Here is a 24,914-nt window from a genome sequence, read left to right on the forward strand (position 1 = left end):
ACCAAAGCCTGGCAGAGACACAACAAAAAAAAGAGAATTTTAGACCAATATCCCTGATAAACATCGATGCAAAAATCCTCAATAAAATACTGGCAAACCGGATTCAGCAACACATCAAAAAGCTTATCCACCATGATCAAGTGGGCTTCATCCCTGGGATGCAAGGCTGGTTCAACATTCGCAAATCAATAAACATAATCCAGCTTATAAACACAACCAAAGACAAGAACCACATGATTATCTCAATAGATGCAGAAAAGGCTTTTGACAAAATTCAACAGCCCTTCATGCTAAAAACGCTCAATAAATTTCATATTGATGGAACGTACCTCAAAATAATAAGAGCTATTTATGACAAACCCACAGCCAATATCATACTGAATGGGCAAAAACTGGAAAAATTCCCTTTGAAAACTGGCACAAGACAGGGATGCCCTCTCTCACCACTCCTATTCAACATAGTGTTGGAAGTTCTGGCTAGGGCAATCAGGCAAGAGAAAGAAATCAAGGGTATTCAGTTAGGAAAAGAAGAAGTCAAATTGTCCCTGTTTGCAGATGACATGATTGTATATTTAGAAAACACCATTGTCTCAGCCCCAAATCTCCTTAAGCTGATAAGCAACTTCAGCAAAGTCTCAGGATACAAAATTAATGTGCAAAAGTCACAAGCATTCTTATACACCAGTAACAGACAAACAGAGAGCCAAATCAGGAATGAACTTCCATTCACAATTGCTTCAAAGAGAATAAAAAACCTAGGAACCCAACTTTCAAGGGATGTGAAGGACCTCTTCAATGAGAACTACAAACCACTGCTCAGTGAAATAAAAGAGGACACAAACAAATGGAAGAACATACCATGCTCATGGATAGGAAGAATCAATATCGTGAAAATGGCCATACTGCCCAAGGTAATTTATAGATTCAATGCCATCCCCATCAAGCTACCAATGAGTTTCTTCACAGAATTGGAAACAACTGCTTTAAAGTTCATATGGAACCAAAAAAGAGCCCGCATCTCCAAGACAATCCTAAGTCAAAAGAACAAAGCTGGAGGCATCACGCTACCTGACTTCAAACTATACTACAAGGCTACAGTAACCAAAACAGCATGGTACTGGTACCAAAACAGAGACATAGACCAATGGAACAGAACAGAGTCCTCAGAAATAATACCACACATCTACAGCCATCTGATCTTTGACAAACCTGAGAGAAACAAGAAATGGGGAAAGGATTCCTTATTTAATAAATGGTGCTGGGAAAATTGGCTAGCCATAAGTAGAAAGCTGAAACTGGATCCTTTCCTTACTCCTTATAAGAAAATTAATTCAAGATGCATTAGAGACTTAAATGTTAGACCTAATACCATAAAAATCCTAGAGGAAAACCTAGGTAGTACCATTCAGGACATAGGCATGGGCAAAGACTTCATGTCTTAAACACCAAAAGCAACGGCAGCAAAAGCCAAAATTGACAAATGGGATCTCATTAAACTAAAGAGCTTCTGCACAGCAAAAGAAACTACCATCAGAGTGAACAGGCAACCTACAGAATGGGAGAAAATTTTTGCAATCTACTCATCTGACAAAAGACTAATATCCAGAACCTACAAAGAACTCAACAAATTTACAAGAAAAAAAAAACAACCCCATCAAAAAGTGGGTAAAGGATATGAACAGACATTTCTCAAAAGAAGACATTCATACAGCCAACAGACACATGAAAAAATGCTCATCATCACTGGCCATCAGAGAAATGCAAATCAAAACCACAATGAGATACCATCTCACACCAGTTAGAATGGCGATCATTAAAAAGTCAGGAAACAACAGGTGCTGGAGAGGATGTGGAGAAATAGGAACACTTTTACACTGTTGGTGGGATTGTAAACTAGTTCAACCATTATGGAAAACAGTATGGCGATTCCTCAAGGATCTAGAACTAGATGTACCATATGACCCAGCCATCCCATTACTGGGTATATACCCAAAGGATTATAAATTATGCTGCTATAAAGACACATGCACACGTATGTTTATTGCGGCACTATTCACAATAGCAAAGACTTGGAATCAACCCAAATGTCCATCAGTGACAGATTGGATTAAGAAAATGTGGCACATATACACCATGGAATACTATGCAGCCATAAAGAAGGATGAGTTTGTGTCCTTTGTAGGGACATGGATGCAGCTGGAAACCATCATTCTTAGCAAACTATCACAAGAACAGAAAACCAAACACCGCATGTTCTCACTCATAGGTGGGAACTGAACAATGAGATCACTTGGACTCAGGAAGGGGAACATCACACACCGGGGCCTATCATGGGGAGGGGGGAGGGGGGAGGGATTGCATTGGGAGTGATACCTGATGTAAATGACGAGTTGATGGGTGCAGCACAGCAACATGGCACAAGTATACATATGTAACAAACCTGCACGTTATGCACATGTACCCTACAACTTAAAGTATAATAATAATAAGTAAATTTAAAAAAAAAGAAAAAAGTATGAAACAGTACAAACAAAAGCTTTGGGAACTATGGGACTACATAAAAAGACTGAATCTATGACTCATTGGAGTACCTGAAAAAGATGGCGAGAATGGAATCAAGTTGGAAAACACGCTTCAGGATATCCTGCAGGATAACATCTCCAACCTAGCAAGACAGGCCAACATTCAAATTCAGGAAATCTAGAGTACTCCAATAAGATACTCTATGAGAAGATCAACCCCAGGACACAAAATAATCAGATTCTCCAAGGTCAAAATGAAGGGAAAAATGTTAAGCGTAACCAGAGAGAAAGGCCAGGTCACCTACAAAGGGAAGCCCATCAGACTAACAGCAGGAATCTTGGTGGAAACCCTACAAGCAAGAAGAGATTGAGGGCCAATAATTAAGATTTTTAAATAAAAGAACTGTCAACCCAGAACTTCATATCCGGCCAAGTGATATTTCTTTTTTCACTTCATAATTTATTTATCTTTTCACTTAATAAGTGAAAGAGAAATAAAATCCTTTTGTACAAGCAAATGCTGAGGGAATTCATCACTATCAGGCCTGTCTTACAAGAGCTCCTGAAGGATGCATTAAACATGGAAAGGAAAAACCATTACCAGCCACCACAACAACACAATGAAGTGCTCAGACCAACAACATTATGAAGCAACTATATTAACAAGTCAGCAAAACTAACCAGCCAGTATCATGATGAGAGGATCAAATTCACACATTACAGTATTAATCTTAAATGTAAATGGATTGAATGCCCCAATTTAAAAACACAGGATGGCAAGCTGGATTAAAAAACAAGACCCATCAGTGTGTTCTATTCAAAAGAAACATGTCAGCTACAAAGACACACATACGCTCAAAATAAAAGGATAAAGAAAAATTTATTAAGCAAATGGAAAGCAGAAAAAAGCAGGGTTTGCAATCCTGGTTTCTGACAAAATAGGCTTTAAATCAACAAAGGTCAAAAAAGATAAAGAAGAGCATTACATAATGGTAAAGGGTTGAATTCAACAAGAAGAGCTAACTATCCTAAATATATATGCACTCAATACAGGAGCACCAAGATTCATAAAACAAGTTCTTAAAGGCATACAAAGAGACTTAGACTCCCACACAATAAGAGTGGGAGATTTTAATACCCTACTGTCAATATTAGATCATTGAGACAGAAAATTAACAAAGATATTTAGGACTTGAACTCAGCTCTAGATCAAGTGGTCCTGTTAAATATCTACAGAACTCTTCACCCCAAAACAACAGAATATACATTTTTCTCGGTGCCAGAGGGCACTTACTCCAAAAATGATCACATAATTGGAAGTAAAACACTCCTCAGTAAATGCAAAAGAAATGAAATCATAACAAACAGTCTCCCAAACCACAGGGCAACCAAATTAGAATTCAAGATTAAGAAACTCATTCAAAACCACATAACTGCATGGAAATTGAACAACCTAGTCCTGAATGACTTCTAGGTAAATAATGAAATTAAGGCAGAAATCAAGAAATTCTTTGAAACGAATGAGAACAAAGATACAACATACCAGAATCTCTGGGACTCAGCTAAAGCACTGTTCAGAGAGAAATTTATAGCACTAAATACAGATCAAAAAGCAAGAAAGATCTCAAGTTGATACCCTAACATCACAACTAAAAGAACTAGAGAACGACAAGCAAATACACCCCAAAACTAGCAGAAGATAAGAAATAACCAAGCTCAAGCGGAACGGAAGGAGACAGACACACAAAAAACTCTTCAAAAAATCAACAAATCCAGGAGCTGTCTTCTTCTTTTTTTTTTTTTCCAAAAAATCAATAAAATAGACAACTAGTTAGATTAATAAAGAAAAAAAGAGAGAAGATTCAAATAAACACAATCAGAAATGATAAGTGGGATACCACTAGTGACTCCACAGAAATACAAACAACCATCAGAGAATACTATAAATGCCTCTATGCAAATAAACTAGAACATTTAAAAGAAATTGATAAATTCTTGGACACATACACCCTTTGAAGACTGAACCAGGAAGAAGGTGAATCCCTGAATAGACCAATAATGAGTTCTGAAACTGAGATAGTAATAAATAACCTACGAATAAAAACAAACAAACAAACAAAACAATACAAAACAAGAAAAACACCCAGGTCCAGAAGGATTTACAGTTGAATTCTAGCAGAGGTACAAAGAGAAGCTGTTACCATTTCTTCTGAAACTATTCCAAAAAACCGAAAAGGAGGGACTCCTCCCTAACTCATTTTATGAGGCCAGGATGATCCTGATACCCAAACCTGGCAGAGATACAACAAAAAAAGAAAACTTCAGGCCAATATCCCTGATGAACACGGATACAAAAATCCTCAATAAAATACTGACAAACTGAATCCAGCAGCACATCGAAAAGTATATCCACCATGATGAAGTCAGCTTCATCCCTGTGATGCAAGGCTGGTACAACACAGGCAAATAAATTAATGTAATTCATCATATAAACAGAACTAAAGAAAATAACCATGTGATTATTTCAATAGATGCAGAAAAGTTCTTCAATAAAATTCAACATCTCTTCATGCTAAAATCTTTCAATAAACTAGGTATTGAAAGAACATACTCAAAATAATAAGAATTATTTATGACAAACCCACAGCCAATATCATACTGAATGGGCAAAAGCTGAAAGCATTTCCCCTTGAAAACTGGTGAAAGACAAGGATGCCCACTGTCACCACTCTTGTTCAACATAGCACTGGAAGTTCTAGACAGGGCAATCAGGCAAGAGAAGGAAATAAAAGGTATTCAGATAGGAACAGAGGAAGTGAAATTGCCGTTGTTTGCAGATGGCATGAGCCTATATCTAGAAAACCTCAACAACTCATCCAAAAAGTTTCTTACACTGATCAGCAACTTAAGTAAAGTTTCAGGATACAAAATCAATGTGCAGAAATCAGAAGCATTCCTATACACCAACAGACAAGCAGAGAGCCAAATCATGAATGAACTCCCATTCACAATTGCCACAAAAAGAATAAAATACCTAGGAATACAGTTAACAAGGGAAGTGAAGGACCTCTTCCAGGAGAACTACAAACCATCACCTAAGGCAATAAGAGAGGACAAAAACAAATGGAAAAACATTACATGCTCATTGATAGGAAGAATCAATATTGTGAAAATGGCCATACTGCCCAAAGTAATTTATAGATTCAACGCTATTCCCATCAAGCTACTATTGACATTTTTTTGCAGAATTAGAAAAAAACTAATTTAAAATTCATATGGAACCAAAAAAGAGCTCATATAGCCAGGACAATCCTAAGCAAAAAGAACAAAGCTGGAGGCATCATGCTACCTGACTTCAAACTATACTACTAGGCTACAGTAACCAAAACAGGATAGTACTGGTACAAAAAAAGGCACATACACTAATAGAACATAATAGAGATCTCAGAAATATGACCACACATCTACAACTATCTGATCGTCAACAAACCTGACAAAAACAAGCAATGGGGAAAAATTCACTATTTAATAAATGATACTGGTACAACTGGCTAGCCATATGCAGAAAATTGAATCTGGAACCATCCTTACACGTATGCAAAAATTAACTCAAGATGGATTAAAGACTTAAATGTAAAACACAAAACTATAAAAACCCTAGAACAAAATCTAGGCATTACCATTCAGGACGTAAGTACAGCCAAATACTTCATGACAAAATCACCAAAAGCAACTGCACAAAAAGCAAAAATTGACAATTGGGATCTAGTTTAACTAATGAGCTTCTGCACAGCAAAAGAAATTATCATCAGAAAGGGAAACTATCATCGGAATGAACAGACAATCTACAGAATGGGAGAAAATTTTCTCAATCTATCCATCTAATAAAGGTCTAACATCCTGAGTCTACAAGGAACTTAAGCAAATATACATGAAAAAAAAATGACCCCATTAAAAACTGGGCAAAGGACATGAACAGACACTTCTGAAAAGGACATGAACAGACACTTCTCAAAAGGAGACATACATGTGGCCAAAAAACATATGAAAAACAGCCCAATATCAGTGATCCCTAGAGAAATGCAAATGAAAACCACAATGAGATACCATCTCACGCCAGTCAGAATGGTGATTATTAAGTCAAGAAACAACAGATGCTGGCAAAGTTGCAGATAAAAATGAGCACTTTTACACTATTGTTGGTAATGTAAATTAGTTCAACCATTGTAGGAAACAGTGTGGTAATTTCTCAAAGATTTAGAACTGGAAATACCATTTGACCCAGCAATCCTATTACTGGGTATATACCTAAAGCAATATAAATAATTCTATTATAAAGATTATGGACATGTATATTCATTGCAGCAGTATTCACAATAGCAAAGACATGGAATCACCCAAGTGCCTATCAGTGATAGACTGGATTAAGAAAAATGTGGCATATATACAGCATGGAATACTATGTTGCCATAAAAAAGAGCAAGATCGTGTCCTTTGCAGGGACATGGATAAAGCTGTAAGCCATTATCCTTAACAAACTAACGCAGGGACAGAAATTGAAACACCACATTCTCACTTATAAGTAGTAGCTGAACAATGAGAACCCATGGACACAGGGAAGGGAATACCACACACTGGGGCCTGTCAGGGGAGGACAGTTGTGGGGAGAGCATCAGGAGAAATAGCTAATGCATGCTGGTCTTAATACCTAGGTGATGGGTTGATAGGTGCAGCAAACCACCATGGCACACATTTATCTATGTAAAAAACTGACACATCCTGCACATGTACCCTGGAACTTAATTATAAAAAAATAATAAAAGGAGTAGTATAATTTTTTTCATATATGTCTAATAAATGCTTTTACCTTGAATATATAAAGAATCCCTAAAAATCAATCAAGAAAAAGACAAAGCCCTCACCCACTTAAACAACACAAGACTTCAAAAATAAGATATCCAAATATCCAATAAACATGAAAAGATTCTCAAGCCCATTAGTAATCATAGAAATGTACATTTAAAACTACAATGAAATACTATTAGATAACCAATAGTAATGGCTAAAATTAAAAAGTTGAAAATGCCAATTTTGGAAAAGACATGGAGCAATTGGAACCATTACACATACTACTATATAACCTTTCCATTCTTCTAGGTATTGACCCATAGAAATCCATATGAAAATGCACTAAAATATATATAGAAGAATAGTGTTATCTGTTACAGCCAAAATCAAGAAACAATGCACATACTCATTGACATGTGAATGAATATCATGTGATTCTATAGAGAAATTCAAATGAATGAATTGCTACACTCAATGAACATGAACAAATCTCACAACATTGAGGAAATGAGTTCAGATGGAAATTATTACAAATAATAGCAATTGCAAGCAGAATACCATGCACCAGTTACCAATTCCAGGGGAGGACTCCAAACACTTCTGCCCACTGTATCTGGGTATTGGAGTCACCAAAAAACTCCACAACACAGTTAAGCAATGGATGGAGCAAAGCTTTACTACATAAAGAGAGCATGATAAACTTCAATAGTGTGCATTGATTTCCCATGGCTAATTGATCTCTTTTGGCAACCAACAGGGAAATTTGCCTATGGCACACCCCTCTCCTGCTGCAGAGAAAGGATCCTAACCCTTCCTTAGGGAGGCAAGGTATGGCAGTGGGGTTTGCCAGGTGTCATGTAACCCACATGCTTAAGCAGAAAAATAGGTACGCATTTAGCTTGCACCAGGGAAAGATACTCTTGCACAAGGTGGTAAGTCCAGCATAATCATGTGGGCATTTTATCTCTTGGTTAGGGAGTGTTCCAGGCCCAAGGTCCATAAATATGTGGCTAAGTGGGAACCAAAAACTGCAGACATGAGACTGCCTTTCCCAACAAATAATAACGATAAAGAGGACAGGCAAAGATTTTAAGAGAGTGAATAGCGATTTTCATTATCTGAATCAAATATTCACTGTAAGTGGAAAGGAAAACTCCTTTAAAGAGTATTTCTTTGTGGAAAGCACCACCTACTCTCAGTGTCAAGTAAAATAACATTTAATTTGACCACTTTTGACATTTCATATGCAGGATGTCAATTAAGGAAATTTCTCTTTTCACTGGTTATTATGTACCCTGGATGATTCTTCATGTAGTTTGTACTAGACAATCATTAAATATTGCAATAATGTCTATTTGATGTCTTTGTATTGCTCAGTATAAATGGAAAATGCTGGAGAATATTGAACATGTGCCTCTCATCTTTGTTTCCAGATGCTGTTGATCAAAGGCTTTCGAGAAAGTAAAAAGTATGTTGCTCTATTGTAAAATCCTTCTTATATTTTTTAGCCATAGTTTTCCATCTTTGAGAAGAATTCTCAATGCTTTTTACTATTGTCTTATTATGAATATATGAGTGGAAAGTAAATGTAATGTTGGCTGTGGATGCACGTAACATTTTACCTTTGTAAAATATTTTTTTGTTGTTGTTTTTGCAAAATAATCTATTATGAATCATAGTCAGAGCTACCTTACAAATATTATGAAATGTTATATTTAGGACTGTATATATTTTGTATTCAAATTTCAAAGTCTAAATGCTATCAGATGCCCTTTGTAAAAATAAAATATAATACCAGTTAGCCTATTTTTTAAAGTACCAATTAATGACATAATATTTTAAACGGAGTTTTAAAAATAGGCTTCTATAAGTTTATATGATATATAAGATTATACTCAGCAGCAAACTTGATAAATATAAATGAATAATTTTAAACAACAGAATCAAATAGCTTTTTTCTTATGAATTTGATCTTAACTCTAAGACCTACTTAATGTCTCACTCCCCAAATTTTTTCCAGGGACTTTATCACTGATCTATGAATGTGGGGGATGCTTGCCTTTCTCCATTTTCAAAGTAGCCAACATTGTAAGGCTATAATTCAAAACACTTATCTAAATAAATGTTAACAGAGCTCTAAATTGTATTGCTTCCAAAATACAGAGATGATTGAGACATACTCAAATAATGTAGAAAAATGTACCCCTATGTCAAGCAAAATTTTATTTAGTCAAAACAATTTTTAAATGAAGATAAAATATTGAAGTGTAATTATTATCATAAGACATGCCAACTGATTATTAATATTATAATGAGATAATTAATAATTAGCACCAGGAAGCCCACAATCATATGTGAATTGAACCAGAAAATGCTAAATTTTCTTACACATAGCAAGTATTAAAAGTTGACTGTAGTTGGTGTTAAACTAGCTAATGTTGGCACTTTGGACAGGAAAGGACTAAGGCAGCACTAAAGTTGAAACTAGCTTGGGATGAACTGCTGCTTCTCCTTCAATGGTATTTCCACTAGGGTTCTCTGTTCTGGAAAATTTCTAAGCAGACAAGTGGACAGTTTCCTTCTGTCATTTGAAGACAAGATAATTCTGAAGTTAGCTTCTATGCTGTACTGTAAACAGAAGAGAGAGGTTAGTCTTGTTTAAAATAAATCACTTTCTTTTGCTATTATGCTATAAGGAAAATGTTTGTTTTTTACCCTTTGTGAGTGTTTCACATCTTGAAAATTAAAAAATTCTCAGCATTAAAGAAAGTTTTATTTTGCTATTTTGAAACAAAATTTTCCCTAATTTTCAAAAATGTTAAGCTACTTTTTTTTTTTTTTTTTTTTTTTACCAGAAATCAAAACATTTACTTGTTTAACAGAACCCCCACCCCAGAACACTGATGAACTTTTAGGTTCCTCCACATTTAACTCTAACTTTCAGTCCCAAATGTTACCTGAAATTAATTACTATTTCATTCCTTCCACCTGGTGTGTCAATATAATACATTTATCTTCAAAATAATGTCCTTATTTTTCCACAGAATTAAATTTTGCCATAATGTCTTATAATAAGAAGAAAAGAAATTTACACACAAAGTGTAGGCCTAATACCTTTCCTCATTCATATAATGAGGGAGATAAGTACACAATCCCCAGGATCACTTATAGGTATAAGATTCATCAAGCCAAAAGTTGCAATCTAAAAATAAATAAAAAATAAAGTCTATTTCATAATTAATTTTCATATTTTGCTACAGTTTATCAAATCTACTTCTCAGAAACCTGTCAAAGTTTTAGTTTAGAATACTTTTGTTGTGATATTTATACTTTAAATAAAATTTCAGTTTCTGATGAAATACTATATTTGCTGATATTGTGTATATTGGTTTCCCATCATCAAAATTTATGCTCACTTACAGAAAATGGTACTTATTATTCTGGTAAATCTATAATGTACCTCTTAAAGCTCTGTTATACACTGGTTTTAATAGTTTCCCATATAGATCATATCTTTAAACATAAGGACAATACCTGTTACATAATTGATACTCAAAAAAATTTGGAATGGATTGAGTTATACTTTAGGTGTAATAATTCACAATACCTCATATATTAGGTACTCAATACATAAGTGCTGAATGATAGCTTAGTAAACAAATAGAATCGATGGTCTTAAGGGATTCAGAAATTGTTGGTGCTGTTAGGTATCTTTGTGTGCTTTGTTTTAAAATACCACATTCGGATATTGTCTTTAGAAAAATGAAAAGTTAAAAGAGTGTTGTCTGTCTTTAAATTAACAAGAGTGAGAAATTATCCTAGGTGACAATGTGGGACTCCTATCAAATTCACCATCAAATACAATGTAATTCCTGGAGAGTTATTTACACTCCTTTAATGTTTTACCCTTTATTTTTGTTCCATTCCTTCTAGAGTTCTCTCTTTTAGTGGACAGGGAAACTACAAAATGGAAAGACTCTTGTAGGGGTTCTCACACTATCCCTTGCCTCACGACTCTCTTTAGTGACAGAAGAGATGATAAGTAAGATGCTTCAATGAGGCAATCTCACACAGATCCAGGAATATTGAACTTTTCACCATCTTACTCTTCCCAGCTCCAACTGAGACAGATGGAGGTGAAACTTACTTCTACTTTCATAGTGAACTGCTGAAATTCATGACAAAATACTGAATTCCTAATATAATACATAGACTATTATACCCTAAACATAAAATAGAATACCCAGTGAATCTTAAAAGTTAGTATACAGCACAGAAGGCATAGCTCATTTTCATACAGAGTAGTCTTAGGAAGTGATGTAATGTCCAGATTTGCATTGTCCAATAGAAATATAATGAGAGCTTATCTGTAATTTTATTTTTTTAAAGAGCCATATGTTTAATTTTAAATTTTCTTTGATTTTCTTCTTTTCTAAAGAGATAGGGTCTCACTCTGTCACCCGGGCTGGAGTGCAGCAGCGGGATCATAGCTCACTGAAGCCTCGAATTCCTGGTCACAGTGATCCTTCCGCCTTGGCCTCCTAATGTGTTGGGATTACAGGCATGAGCCACTGTGTCCTGCCTTTATTTCAGATTTTTTTAGTAGCCACATTAAAAAAGTAAGAAGAAACTGATAAAATTAATTTGAATTTTTGACCAAATCTATTCAAAACATTATTCAACATATAATCAATATTAAAATACTAATCAGATATTTAATTTTTTGTATTAAGCCTCTGAAAACTTTTGGTATTAAGGTTTATATTTTACATTCATAGCACAACTCAATTTGGATGCTAAATTTTCAATGGCTAAAGTGAAATTTAGTCCTGCCAAAACAATAGAGTTGTGTCTAACAGAAAAATGTTTTATAACTACTTCAGTTTTAAAACTTAAATTTAAATTAAATTAAGAATTCAGTTCCTTGGTTGCACTAGACACATTTCAAATGCTGAATAGGCACATATGACTAGTAGCTACCATATTGGCCAATGCAGATCTGGATCATTCAGGACAAGCTGGGGAGGTCTCTGGTAATTCAAAAGGAGGTAAGAGGATCATAACTGTGTAGGTAGCTCTGAGAATGCCTAAAGGAACCCCCTGCCAAAAAAAAAAGAGTAGCCTTTTGGTGTCTTCTAGAAAGTGGATAAACCACAATTGTATCCACATTGTAATGTATCCTCATGTAGGATAACAATGCTTTAACAACTATTATTTAACTAAATACACCATCTTTATACACTGATTCTCAAAATGAACTCTTCCTTACTTCCCTCATTCTGTTAGTAAAAATATATTATAGTCCCCAAGGAAACCTGAGTTACCATTCTTGGTTTCTATGATGATCTCTCTCTCTCTCATTCTCTCTCTCCCTCCCTCCCTCGTTTCTTCCCCCACAATGAGGTACTAAGTCGTCTCTTCAGTATTTGAAGAGAGATTTGAAATTATCTGATATTTGAAATCTGTCTTCAAATACTGGAAATATCTGAAAATATTTCCAATACCTCTTTCTTCCTTTTGATTTCCACTGGCACTATCCTAGTTCTGGCTTCATCCTTCATATCACACCTTGATTGCTGCAAAAGCTTTCTCACTGATTTTCCTATTCCGGTCTTTCCCATCTAATCCACATTGTACACTAGCATGACATTAACTTTTCTAAAACATAATTTTCATGATCTGACTCCTCTATTAAAACATATTTGCTGGCTTCTCTGTGTCCAGAATAAATGTCTCATTATTCTTACTGTTTTTTGTTTTGTTTTGTTTTTACCTCTTAATCATTTTCATTTTGGTGCCAAAGTAAACATTTTTCTGTTTTTGTTCTTCAATAATTTAATATATTATTTTTCTATCTCCTCCCATCAACAGCGATCTCTTTAAAGGTCAGGGTCATACAGTACTCCTCTCACAGACCCCTCGATATGTTATGGGGTAATCTTCACAACGATGCTCAGTAAATATTTGTTAATTTTGAATATATATAGTATAATCTCCAGCTTACAAATTGCTTTCTCATATGTTTCCCAGATATGAACATGAAAAATGTAGGTCACAGAGACAAACTTCATAGTCTATCCATGTTTCTCGACTACTACTAAAGCATTTTGTTGTATTAATTATAGTAATTGGTAAAAAAAATACCAATGTCAGTGTATTTTTAGCTTATGACCAACAAGATCAATGGAGCCCTAGAAACACAATTCTTTTTAAGCCATTATGTTACTGTGTTTTCAGTTGATGAGAAGTTTTAATAAGTCAATGCCTGAAGAGAAGCAGAAATTAAAACAAGTACCATTATTTAAAAGGAGTGATGGCAACTTTTTTCAGATGAGTCAAGTGCAGCTTATCACCACCAACAGAATTATATCTATTACCTTGAAAGTGTAAAGCTGTTTTCCATGATTTTGCTAGAAAATGATGTTGAAAGAGAAATCATTTGAACAAATTTGTTTAGTGAAACTTTGTGAGCCCATGGACAAGTAAAAGCTGTTCCCTCTGAGAACGTAACATCTGTCCTTTGAAAATTTGTCCAGGAATAAGCAGGACAAGACATAGTTTATAATTTTTTATTGGGAGAAAGTTGGTTTAAATAATTTAAAAAAATGAAGTCACAGCATTAAATTATCTTTATGTTTATAAATTTATTTAATTTCCAAGACTTATGTGTTCATCTCAATCCTTGACATACTCATCTGCCAGACACAAAAAATAGTGGTCTATTTAAGAGGCCTTAATGAACAACAACATTTTTGAAATATGCTATATGAGTACAAATATTTCCAGAGCAAAGAGGGAAAACTGTTGAATGGGTAGACACAATCAAATTCCAAGCATTTATCTGATTTACAAAAGTACATCTACTTTTTGTTTTTCACTAAATGAATACAACCACTTTTAATATATATGGGGGGGGGGAGCTGTGTGCGTATTTCAACACACACACACGCAATACAGAAATATTTCATAGTGGCAAATTTTTAGTGCACTGCCAAAGTGCTACAATAACTGTCATCCACAGACATCCACATGCAAACACTACTGGACTAGTACACTAGAGCAAATAAGAGAGTATTGGCAAAACTCTCTGGCAAAAACTTTTTAAATTGGAAGTAATGAAACAGAAATCCACTTCTAATTTGAAGGGTATAGAAAATAATCTTCATCATTTTAATCACATATACACATAGTATTATCTAAGCTCAGAAAATAACTTCTTCCTGTATGCACAGAACTCCAATGTACACTCAGTAAATGTTAGCGTTCGAAGAAAATGTGCCATGAGGAGAATGTCTGAGGGATAACGCAGGAAAAAGATATATCCATTAAAAAAGAGGACAGAAAGGCGTGGCAAGGATGGGAATGTGCAGGAAAGGGAAGGGAGAGGGAAGAAAGTAAACTGACCATAAAAGAAACCAATTCAAATGGAAAACAGCAACTAACCTTGACACAGGAATGAATCATGAAGGCTGGACGGGTAGACTGGGAGGGGTAAAGAGAATGTGTCTTCTTTGTTTTAAGCTATATATAGAATTGTCAGATTTAGCCAAAGCCTAGTTGGAATGGGAGTTGGCTAAATTACATGAAACACAGACATTGCCAAAACTACTTCACAACGTTGTTCTGAACAACGAGACACAAGTTGTGAAGATGTTCCCCAAATTGCAAAATGCTACACTAATGTAAGACAGACAGTTTACACAATATTCCAGTTCAATCTTTCCTTTCAACTCTGGGAAATTCCAAGTGCAAACAATTTGATCTACAGAGCACAGAAAGAAAGAAACCTCCACTGCTCCATTATTAGATTTTCAGGGAACAGCAGGCTTCACAGTCACAGAGAAGCCTGACTTTCAAAGCAGAGCAAAGATGGTGACAAATTGATCAAATGGAGAGATATGCTGTTATGCATGTGGGAATTGATCAAATGCAGAGATATGCTGTTCTGCATGTGGGCAATGTCTCCACTCATGGTATTACCCACAGCAATTCTTAGAGGGAAAATTATTCAGTAGAGGGAAGAGGGAATAAACAGATTCCCTTGACTACTTCACCCTGAACTTCATAAAGCTCTTTTGTCTGCACATGAATAAGATTAAAATACTCCAATTATTATAAAAGGACTGAGAATAAAAATGGTACAAATTCACTAAAATATGCCAAAACACAGAGTATTTTTTCTTAATGCAAGAAACAGGAAGAGAAGAAAATTTAACAGTGTGTCAGGTATGTGTGTGCATTGCTATAATCAGTTAAAAGCTAGAAAACTGAGGCTTAATAACTAATTTATTCAAGGCCACTTAACCAACACCACAGAGCCAAAATTTAGCCCTGGGTCTGTTTCATGTCAAAGTCCTAGCTGGCAATTTCCACAAAACTGCCTTCCATCATCAAAAGAAGTCAGGAAGATAAACAGTGAGAACAGCCAACACATTTTTTTGCTATCTGTTTTTTCCTGTTAGTTCTATGACTATTTAAGAAAATATTTTGGTATTGAATAATATTTCTATTACATAGCATTTCCTCCTTTGCTAATGATTAGTAACTCTACAAAGATGATTCATTATATCAGAAGCATCATGAATTAATGCATTTATCTGCAGCAGCTGCTAATACCACAAAAGAGAGAAAACCACAGATTATGCACCACCTACTAAATGAACACAACATAACCTATGAAACATTCATGCCAAAAGCCATGTTTCAATCTTATCAAGTCTCTAGACATAACTAGCAAATTAAAGAAACAGAGGATAGAGGAAAGCAAACATTACCATAGGGATGTAATTAGCAAAACTTAAATCGTAGCAAATGCTACATGTGAAACAACCTCATTTCATAAACAAAATCGCAAGGAAAAAAACAAAGATGAAGGGGAAACATATGGATTAAGAAGACACTTAGGAGATTTACGTGATTCTACTAATTAAAAATAATAAAACAAGTAGCATTTATGAGGCAATTGAAAGTTTGAACTCTCACTGGATATTTACTGATATTAAAGAATTACTGTAAATACCACTTGTGATAATGGAATTATCATTTTTTTTCCATATCAGCCCACAGCTTTCAGAGATATATAAATAATATTTATGGATAAAATGATCAGATGTCTGCTATTTGTTACAAAATAATACTAGAACATGGGGAGTGAGTGAGGCTAAGTTTAAAAAGACTGTTCATGGATTCATAATTGCTGAAGTGGAGTGAAAAGTACATGGATGTTCATCATAATATGATGTAACATTATGTACGTTTGCCAAAAAAAGACCATGTGAGGGGTGGGAGGGCAGTTAAAAAAAAAAAACAAAAAGACATACCACATCACTGAAAAAGTTCTCATATTTTTCAAGGAAATAAATCTATTATCAAGGAATCACAGAGCAGAAAGACCTTAAAAGCAATCTATTCAAACCACCTCAATTTATAAATAAGGAAATTAAGGCTCAGATAGGTTAAGTGACTTGCTCAGGGTCACACAACTTATCAGTTCCAGACTCGAGATCAGAATTTAGATCTCCAAACTTGTAGTCCAGGGCTGTGCTCTTTTTGCAAACCAAAAAGAAATGACTGCACTTAGACATTTAGTCCAGAACATCCTCAAAATTGACTGTAATAAAAGTAAGCCACATGGCAAGGAATGAATAGAGTTGGTTCATACCAAAAATGAGCTGCCAGTCACAGTGATAAGATCTGTTTCTTTCTGAGAACCGTGGTTTCCTGCTACGTTGGGGAATCCAAACTGGGTTTCTCCCTCCTGTCCAAAGAAGTCAGAGTCAGGATGTACGTTCCACTCCGCTTTGGTTGGTGTCAGTAGTTCTGAGACACTGTTTTCACAAAGGGTGCTTGAAGGAGTCAGAGCATCTGTGTCCACTGTTAGCTTACTGCTGGGTGTCAAAGCCTGGGGCTCTGGACTGGAGTTTTTCATGGCCAAAGAGCCCAGAGATCCCAATGGCCCCACACTTACACTTGAGACCTCATCCATATCTAAGGGGCTCTGCTGAAAACCAGTGGCCGCCATTCCGAAAAAGAGAGAGGTATCCAGACTTTGAGGAGGGTCGCTGGTGGCCATCAAGGCCGGAGGGTCCACAGCCTGCCCTACGGAATTACTATTAGCAGGGAGGTGCCCTGCCAGAGTCGAGCTCACAGAAGCCACATCAATAGTCAAGATTCCAGAGTTCACCAATGCTGTGTCCAGCACTGCAGCAGAAGTACTGTCAGGAATATCAGAGAAGAGAGACACAATCTCTGCATCACTGAGATCATTCTGTCTCTGGCTGGTAAGTTCACTGCTGGGTGTAAGAGAATTTGCTGCTTCTAGCTGAGCTAAGAGATCCTGGCCCACCTTGTGCCTTTTGGTCATGTGCGTCTTCATGCTGTGCTTGGATGTGAAGAGTTTATTACAAGTGGAGATGGGGCAACGGCTTTTCCAAGTGTCCACATCCTGCAGGTGTTTCTTGGAGTGAATGTAGAGGCTACTGCGAGCAGAGAACCTGGCACAGCAGCCTTCCACAGGACACACGAAAGGCTTTGTACCCAGGTGGGTTATGCTGTGGCCTTTCAAATGTTCAGCCCTCGTGAAAGATTTCCCACAGCCTTCCACGGGGCACATGAACCTCCGGTCATCGTCGTGCTTCCTTTTGTGCCTTAAGAGTTTGGACATGCTGGTGAAGTTCCAGCCACAGCCATCAAAGTCACAAAGGAAAGGTCTCTCGCCGGTGTGACTCCGCAGGTGAATTTTCAACCTACAAGCCTTGTCATATTGCTTGCTGCAGCCAGGAAAAGAGCAGGAAAACAGTTCCTGTTCCCTGAAATGGGCGCGGTTATGGGAAAAGAGAGCACTCACTGTGATAAATGTCTTCTTGCAGCCAGAAAATGCGCACTGGTAAGGCCTCTCGGGTTCGAAGTGGCTGCGCTGGTGGGCGCTGAGTTTGGCCTGCGTGGGGAAGCTCTCCTCGCACACCTCGCATTTGAATGAGTTCTCCTGCTCATGGCCCTTCATGTGCGCCTTGAGGTTGTACACGGTGGTGAAGCTCTTGCCACAGCCCTCCGCTGGGCAGCCAAAAGGCCGCAGTTTGTCGTGAGACTGCAGGTGCCTCTTGAGCTTGTAAGAGGTGGTGAAGGTCCAGCCACAGCCACCCAGGGGGCATTTGAAGGGCCTCTGGCCCTGGCTGCTGCTGTGCGTCAGCAGGTGCACCTTCAGCTGGTGCTTCTTGGCGAAGGATTGCCCGCACTGCGCCTCGGGGCACAGGTACAGCACCATGCCTGGGCCCGAGCCCAGCGGTCCGCGGGGGCCCAGGGCGGCGGCCGGGCCCTCCACCTCCTCTTCGGGCGCCGGAGCAGGCGCGGGTTCGGCCTGCTCGGCTAGCAGGAGGTCTGGCGGCAGTTCTGGGCAATCACCCGGCTGCGCGGCATGCGGGAACCCGGCTTGCGGGGCGATCAGACACCCGGGCTGCTGGGCAGGAGCGGCCCCTTGCTCCCAGGAGTGTGATGGGGGCGTGGCCAGGGTGAGGACGCCGTTCTCAAAGCGCAACAGCAGGTCCTGGTTGTGGATAGTGACTGTGCCGGTGAAGGCCGCGGCGGGGCCGGGGGCGGAGATCGGGGCCTGAGTGGGAACCGCTGACAGGCAGCGGGGGCCTAGGGCAGTTCGCCCCGCGGAGTTCGCGCCGCTCTCGCCCCCCTGGAACCCCGGGCCCTCCTCGGCCTCCTCCCTCAACACAGGCCCTGTGGCCTGACCCGAGCCCACTGTCTCCACGTCGCCACCCACCGGGTCAAGCAGCACCAGGAAGAAGTCGTCGCCGCCGCCGCTAGGTTGATCGGGCCTCGGCGCCAACAGGCTTGGGCCAGGGCCCCGTGATGCCGTGCCGGCCTCCTCGCACCGCCGCCCGGGCCCGCCATCTTGGGGGCCCCGGAGCAGCAGGAGGCGGCGCGTGGGGACCTGACCAGCCGGCGGGTCAGGGCCTCGGTGGACCCGGCCGCCACCCGCGGGGATACCGCCGTGGCCGCCCTGTAGTGTCCCGCGAGCCGGGAGCAGCTTCGGGATTTCCATCTCTGTGTCCCAGAGGCTCGGCTGGAACCGGAGCCGAGGAGGAGGCGCGACCCCGCCCCCTGCCGCGGGCCTGAACACGTTCCTGAAAGGGGAAAAAAAAAATGTGCAATGCGCAGAAACTGGCCCTATCAGATATTAAAACGTATTTAACGCCACAGTGATTTAAATATTCTGGTACTGGGTCTCTGGAACAGAATAGAAAGCCCAGAGGTAGAGTCTGGTATGCATAAATACGTTCTACGGTTAATATACGTAAGTAATTAAGGAGGTCTTCTGAGGTGATGGGGAAATGACGACAGCTTGTTCAGTAATGCTGTGGAACACCTAGGCTTCTATCCGCTATAAGCAATTTTAATCCGTGACTCATTGTATATACCCAAATAAACACCCCCAGCCCCTCCCAGTGTTAGACATGTTGCTTCGTACTTTTTGTGTGTTAAAATTTGTTTGCTGGCTGGCTGACTGGCTGGACTGATGGATGAAAGACAATTCCTGAGAGAATAAACTGTCTCTGTGTCAGCAGTAAACCACCATAGTGCTGGCATTTCTTCTGAAAGTGTCCTTCCCCCTCCCACCTCCCCGCGGGACAACTTCCATACTCACAATTGTCTTGAGCAAAGTCTTCGGTACAATTTACCGCATAGTTCAATTTTTGTCTTGCTGATACAGAGATTAGAATGAGTGAGAGATGCGGCCGAAACAGATTAGCAGTGTTCAACCTAGAAATGCAAAATCTGGAGGATGAAACAATTTATATTGAAATCTGGAAAAAAACCCAACCTTCTCCTGGCTTCTCCCTATACAGTGTACAACCTAAACCAACTCTTTGCCCTTCCAGCATCGGTTGTACCATGATAAATTTCCTGTCCACTCTCACAGTACAATGAGGGCATTCATTCCTCAGTGTGCTCTGCCTTCTCCAGCACATGGAGGTCTCTGGGCAGGAGTCTGAGTTAAATGTGTTTAGGTTAAACCCTCAGTCACTGCAATGGATTCTGTCAAGTAAAAGGCACAGACAATCTTGTCCAATCAACCTGGTGTACCTACTCGTATTTAAGTGTGGTGGCCCAGTCTTGCTGGGCCTGTGGTGCCTAATGATCTTATTAATGATGATGACAATCCTCCAATTTGTCTGTCACGACTGAGTTGGGAATTGACACAAATATAGGGTGAAATATCTGAGATGAGAAAGCTTAGAGTAATGACTAGATTGGTGGTGGTGGCAGGGGGATGGGTGTAACCTGTTGTTTAAATACTCCCAGCTCTCTCGCCCTCTTTTAATGACAGTGAACACTTGGTCTCTTGAAAATCAAGTTTTTCATCCATAAGTATTTGAACCTCATCAACATTTCTACTCCACATACTTTTCTTTCTATTACTTTTTCTGGAGGAAGCATTTTTCAAATCTGAGATATAGAAGAGTGCATAAAATATATCTATATGGTTTAGATTTTACAAAAGCAGACACCTATGTAACCAGGACCAAGGTCAAGCAATAGACCACTGCCAGCCTTCCAGAATACAGCTGCTGTACTCCTCCCAATCACAACCGACACTCTCCTATATGGATATAGTCATTGCCCTGACTTTGTAATAATCATTTCACTGCTTTCCTTTATAGCTTTATCACTTTTGTATGCATCCCTAAACAATAGAGTTGATACAAAGTTGTATAAATGGAATAATATGGCATGTTTCCTTTTATAACTTGTTTCTTTCACTCTATATTATACTTAAGAGACTCTTCCATGTTGTTCATAATAGCTATAAGTAAGTAGATCCTTTGTCTCCATCGTTGACTGTTGTTCCAGCATATGCTTATAGCAAAGTGATTATGGTATGATTATACCACTCCATTCTACAGCAGATGGACATTAGGATTGCTTCTACTTTTCAGTGATTATTATGAACATTCTTGCACATTTCTCATGGGACACATGTGTAAAAATCTCTCTAGGGTATATATCCAAGAATAGAATCACAGGGCCATAGGGTATGGATATCCTGAGCTTTACTAGATGATGCCAAATTGTTCTCTGTAGTGAATGGGCCAGCTGTCAATCCCACCAGCAGCATGGAGAGTCCCTACTGCTCCACATCTTCACCTACACCAAGTATTGCCAGAATTTAAATTTTGCCAATCTACTGGTGGGCAATATCCAAATAACTATTAAGCTTTAGCACATTTTCGTGTTTAGCACAAAACGAAAAGCTTTAGCACAAAACGCCTTTTGGAGTTTCTACTCCGAAGAAGGCCTGTTCAAATTTACCTCTTTTAACCCATGTTTCTATTCTATTGTTCATCTAGTACTTACTGACTTAATAAGCCTGTTAAATATTTTAAATATTAGTCCATTCCTGTGCCCAAAATATTCCCTTGTTCTGTTTGTATTTCCCATTGCTTTGTGCTATGTTTTGTGAACAGATGATCTTAATTATAATATAGTCAAATTCATCATTCTTTTCCTGATGGTTAGTGCGTTTTTGTTTTAAGAAATCTGTTTTAAGAAATCTTTTCTGTTTTAAGAAACCCTGGGCCAGGAAAGCATTCTCTATATTTTCTTCTAAAATGTGTATGCTATTGCCCTTCACAGTGAGGTCTTAATCCACCTGCAATTGATGTTTTTGTATTGTGTTGAGTGGGGTTGCATTTGTTTATTTATTCATTCATTTGAATATCCAGTTTTCTCAGTGAACCACTTATTGAAAAGTCTGCCTTTTGCCAACTGGTTTACAGTGCCAAAAATCAAGTATCTACCCATACGTGGTCTAGTTCCTATACTCGCTATTAAGTGCTTGGCCCTATTTGTCTGTTTGAAATACCACACTGTCTCAATTACTACAGATCCATAGTCAATTCTGATATTTGGATAAGTCAGTAAATTCTACCTTGTTCTTCAAAAGTGTCTTGGCTACTTTTGGTCCATTTCAATTCCATTTAAATTACAAACTCATCATAAAAACTTCAACCAACAGCTAGTTTAGGGTTCTAATTCAGATTGTGCTGATATTTTAGATTTGACTTCTCAATATCAAATGTTTGGTTCATGGTTTTGGTCTGTCTGTCCTTTTAATAAGATCTCCTTTAATGTGCTCAAGTAATAATTTATATTTTTCCGATAAGGCAACTTTTTTATCTTAGGCATTTCATATTGTGCAAATCCTATGTTTGGAATTTTTACTGTCTAAATTTGTAGCTGGTAAATAGGATACAATTGGCTTTTGTTCATTAAGATTTTATCCTACAAGTGTATAAACTCTTCTGTTGATTCTAATAATTTTTCTGTAATACATTGTAGAATTTTATATACACTGTCATATCATCTGTAAATAGTGCCAGTCTTTCTTCTTCCTTTCCAAATATCTTACTTCTTTTTCTTGCTCTATTGCTCTGTCTGGGACCCCATCACCACCCCCAGTAAACTATTGAATAGAAGTGGTGATAGTGGACATCCTTACTTGATGCAGCTGTTAAAGAGAAAGCTTTCAGTGATTCTCCGTTAAGAATGATGCTTGCTGTAGACATGTGTTCTGTAGCAATATGGATTTAATCAGAAGACAGAAAGCACACAGTGATCTAGAAGGAGAACGTTTAATATAAAGAATCATTAAACTATGATAAAATATCTTATATAATTACAAGACAACTCTATATGGAGTTTTCTGGGACTGGGGGAGAGTACCCAAGGAAAGACAAACTTAGAATTAAAGCTTCTAAGTTTTCATTAGATTCATCAATTAGGCTGGATTTCATACCTAATTGGAGAAGAACCCACTGGATGGCAGAGAAGTTCCACTGGTTTGCCAGTAACTGAGCTGGTCTGCAGAGCTAGAACTGGTCTACGGTCGCAGAGGAAGCAAGAAGGCACCCTTTGGAGCATGGCAGTGTAGACAAGCAATAGCTGGTGGCTAGTAACTGGGTGTGAAGTAGGGGTTGGGGGGCCTGGCTCAGTTGGAGTCATGGGGTAAACAATGCCCCTTGCACAGGATTCGGGTGAGGTCTCAGTGTTGAGAGGGCTGCAGTATTGACAGGACTACATGAACCTGGTCATGTGTGTGCGTGTGAGTGTGTGTGTGTATGTGTGTGTGGGGCTGTGGAGCAAGTGAGCAGAGAGAAGCAATGGGCAGGTGACTTGGAGAACAGCATGTCCCTATCAAGAGGGCCACAAGATGCTGATCATCAGGGCACACCAGGACTGCAGGATTGCTGAGGGACAGTTGTTTTGAGCCCAGGCCTGGGACAAAGCATCCTGAATGTCCTCACTTCCACAACTCTGAGAACCAGAATTCATAGAAATACTGCTTCCTTTTTCAATGTCTGTCCCTCCAGAGCCCTCTATAAAGTAAGTGTAACATCGTGCTCTTTGATGTTACTTTAAAGGAGAGATGCTTAAAGAATCCCTCTATTATCAAAGAATATATATATTGAAGGGTGAATTTGGAGCTGAGAAGTAATAAATTGGTAACTGGCTTCATATACTTTATCAGGTTAGAGGAGTCCATGCTCTCTGTAGTTGGTATGAATAGTAGGCACCCTACCTGCCAGGGTTATAGTTGTTGATTGCACAAGGGAGATTATTTACCACCCTGTTGTTGCTCTGGGAAGTCTAGACTTCACCACTGGGTAATATATCCATGTAACAAAACTGGACTTGTACCCCCTACAGGTATACAAATAATACTAATGTTTAAAGAAACAGGCCTGGCTATTTCAGGGGTTTTAGTTGACTATTTAGGATTCTTGGTGGGCTCAGGGTTCCCAGGCCTGAACTGAGTTTGCTGCAAAACCCAGCCTCTGGCACAAAGGGGCATCAGTAGCTTAGGGCATAGAGCCTGTGAGCCTTGTAGTCTAGACCTACCCAAGACTTGCCTGCTCCACTCACAAGGAGAGCTTTGTTGTGTTGTGAGATTGCTGCTTCCACCATAAATGTGAGTAGCAAATGTTCTCTTCAGGAACAGACTAATTTAGTTTATACCTTAAATGTTGCTCTGTTCCCCTGCACCAGAGTTAAACAGATAGATAAAAGGTGCTTGGATTTCATTTCAAGTCATGCCTTATAGAGCCCTATCCTTGCAGAAGCAGGGCAGTAGATTCCCGAGTTAGTCTCACAAAGTGTATATCTCTAACTATATTTTCAGTTTGAGTGTTTTAGTCACACTTTTCTCAATTTGATTTAGGGCCCAAAAATAGGCAAACATTCATGCGAGAAAATAGCCCATGGTTTTGCCCTTCTTGTGTGAAATTTGAAATTCGTTCACTACTAGGAGGGGTTGCTATTTAAGCCTGCCCCCTGGGCAGCTGTCACCACTAGGCTTCCAATCAGTCACTCTCACTTGCTAGAAATGGCTTAGAACTAGGTTTTGTGGAAAAACAGACCTCCAATCTGCAGTCTCTGAAGGAGGGTGACACAGCTGTGGTGTCTTTCCTTGCAGGAGAAAGGGGAATTGGGAGCCCCCAATACTGAGCTGGCTAGGAGGAACCCACCAGGGGTCGC

General features: G+C 38.6%; 1 protein-coding gene across 1 annotated transcript; it reads right to left on the minus strand.

Moving 5' to 3' along the window:
- Nucleotides 1–13,994: 13,994 nt before the first annotated feature.
- Nucleotides 13,995–19,862, minus strand: LOC105463871 (zinc finger X-linked duplicated B). Its single transcript, XM_011711276.3, has one exon. The coding sequence runs from the start codon at nt 19,417–19,419 to the stop codon at nt 17,026–17,028; it is 2,394 nt and encodes a 797-aa protein (XP_011709578.2). The 5' UTR covers nt 19,420–19,862; the 3' UTR covers nt 13,995–17,025.
- Between the last annotated feature and the right edge of the window lie 5,052 nt (nt 19,863–24,914).

The sequence above is a fragment of the Macaca nemestrina genome, chromosome X (assembly GCF_043159975.1).
Source record: "Macaca nemestrina isolate mMacNem1 chromosome X, mMacNem.hap1, whole genome shotgun sequence".
Taxonomy (NCBI): domain Eukaryota; kingdom Metazoa; phylum Chordata; class Mammalia; order Primates; family Cercopithecidae; genus Macaca; species Macaca nemestrina.

Coding starts and splice junctions, on each gene's coding strand:
- LOC105463871 (XM_011711276.3), bottom strand. CDS start 19,419: ATGGAAATCCCGAAGCTGCTCCCGGCTCGCGGGACACTACAGGGCGGC.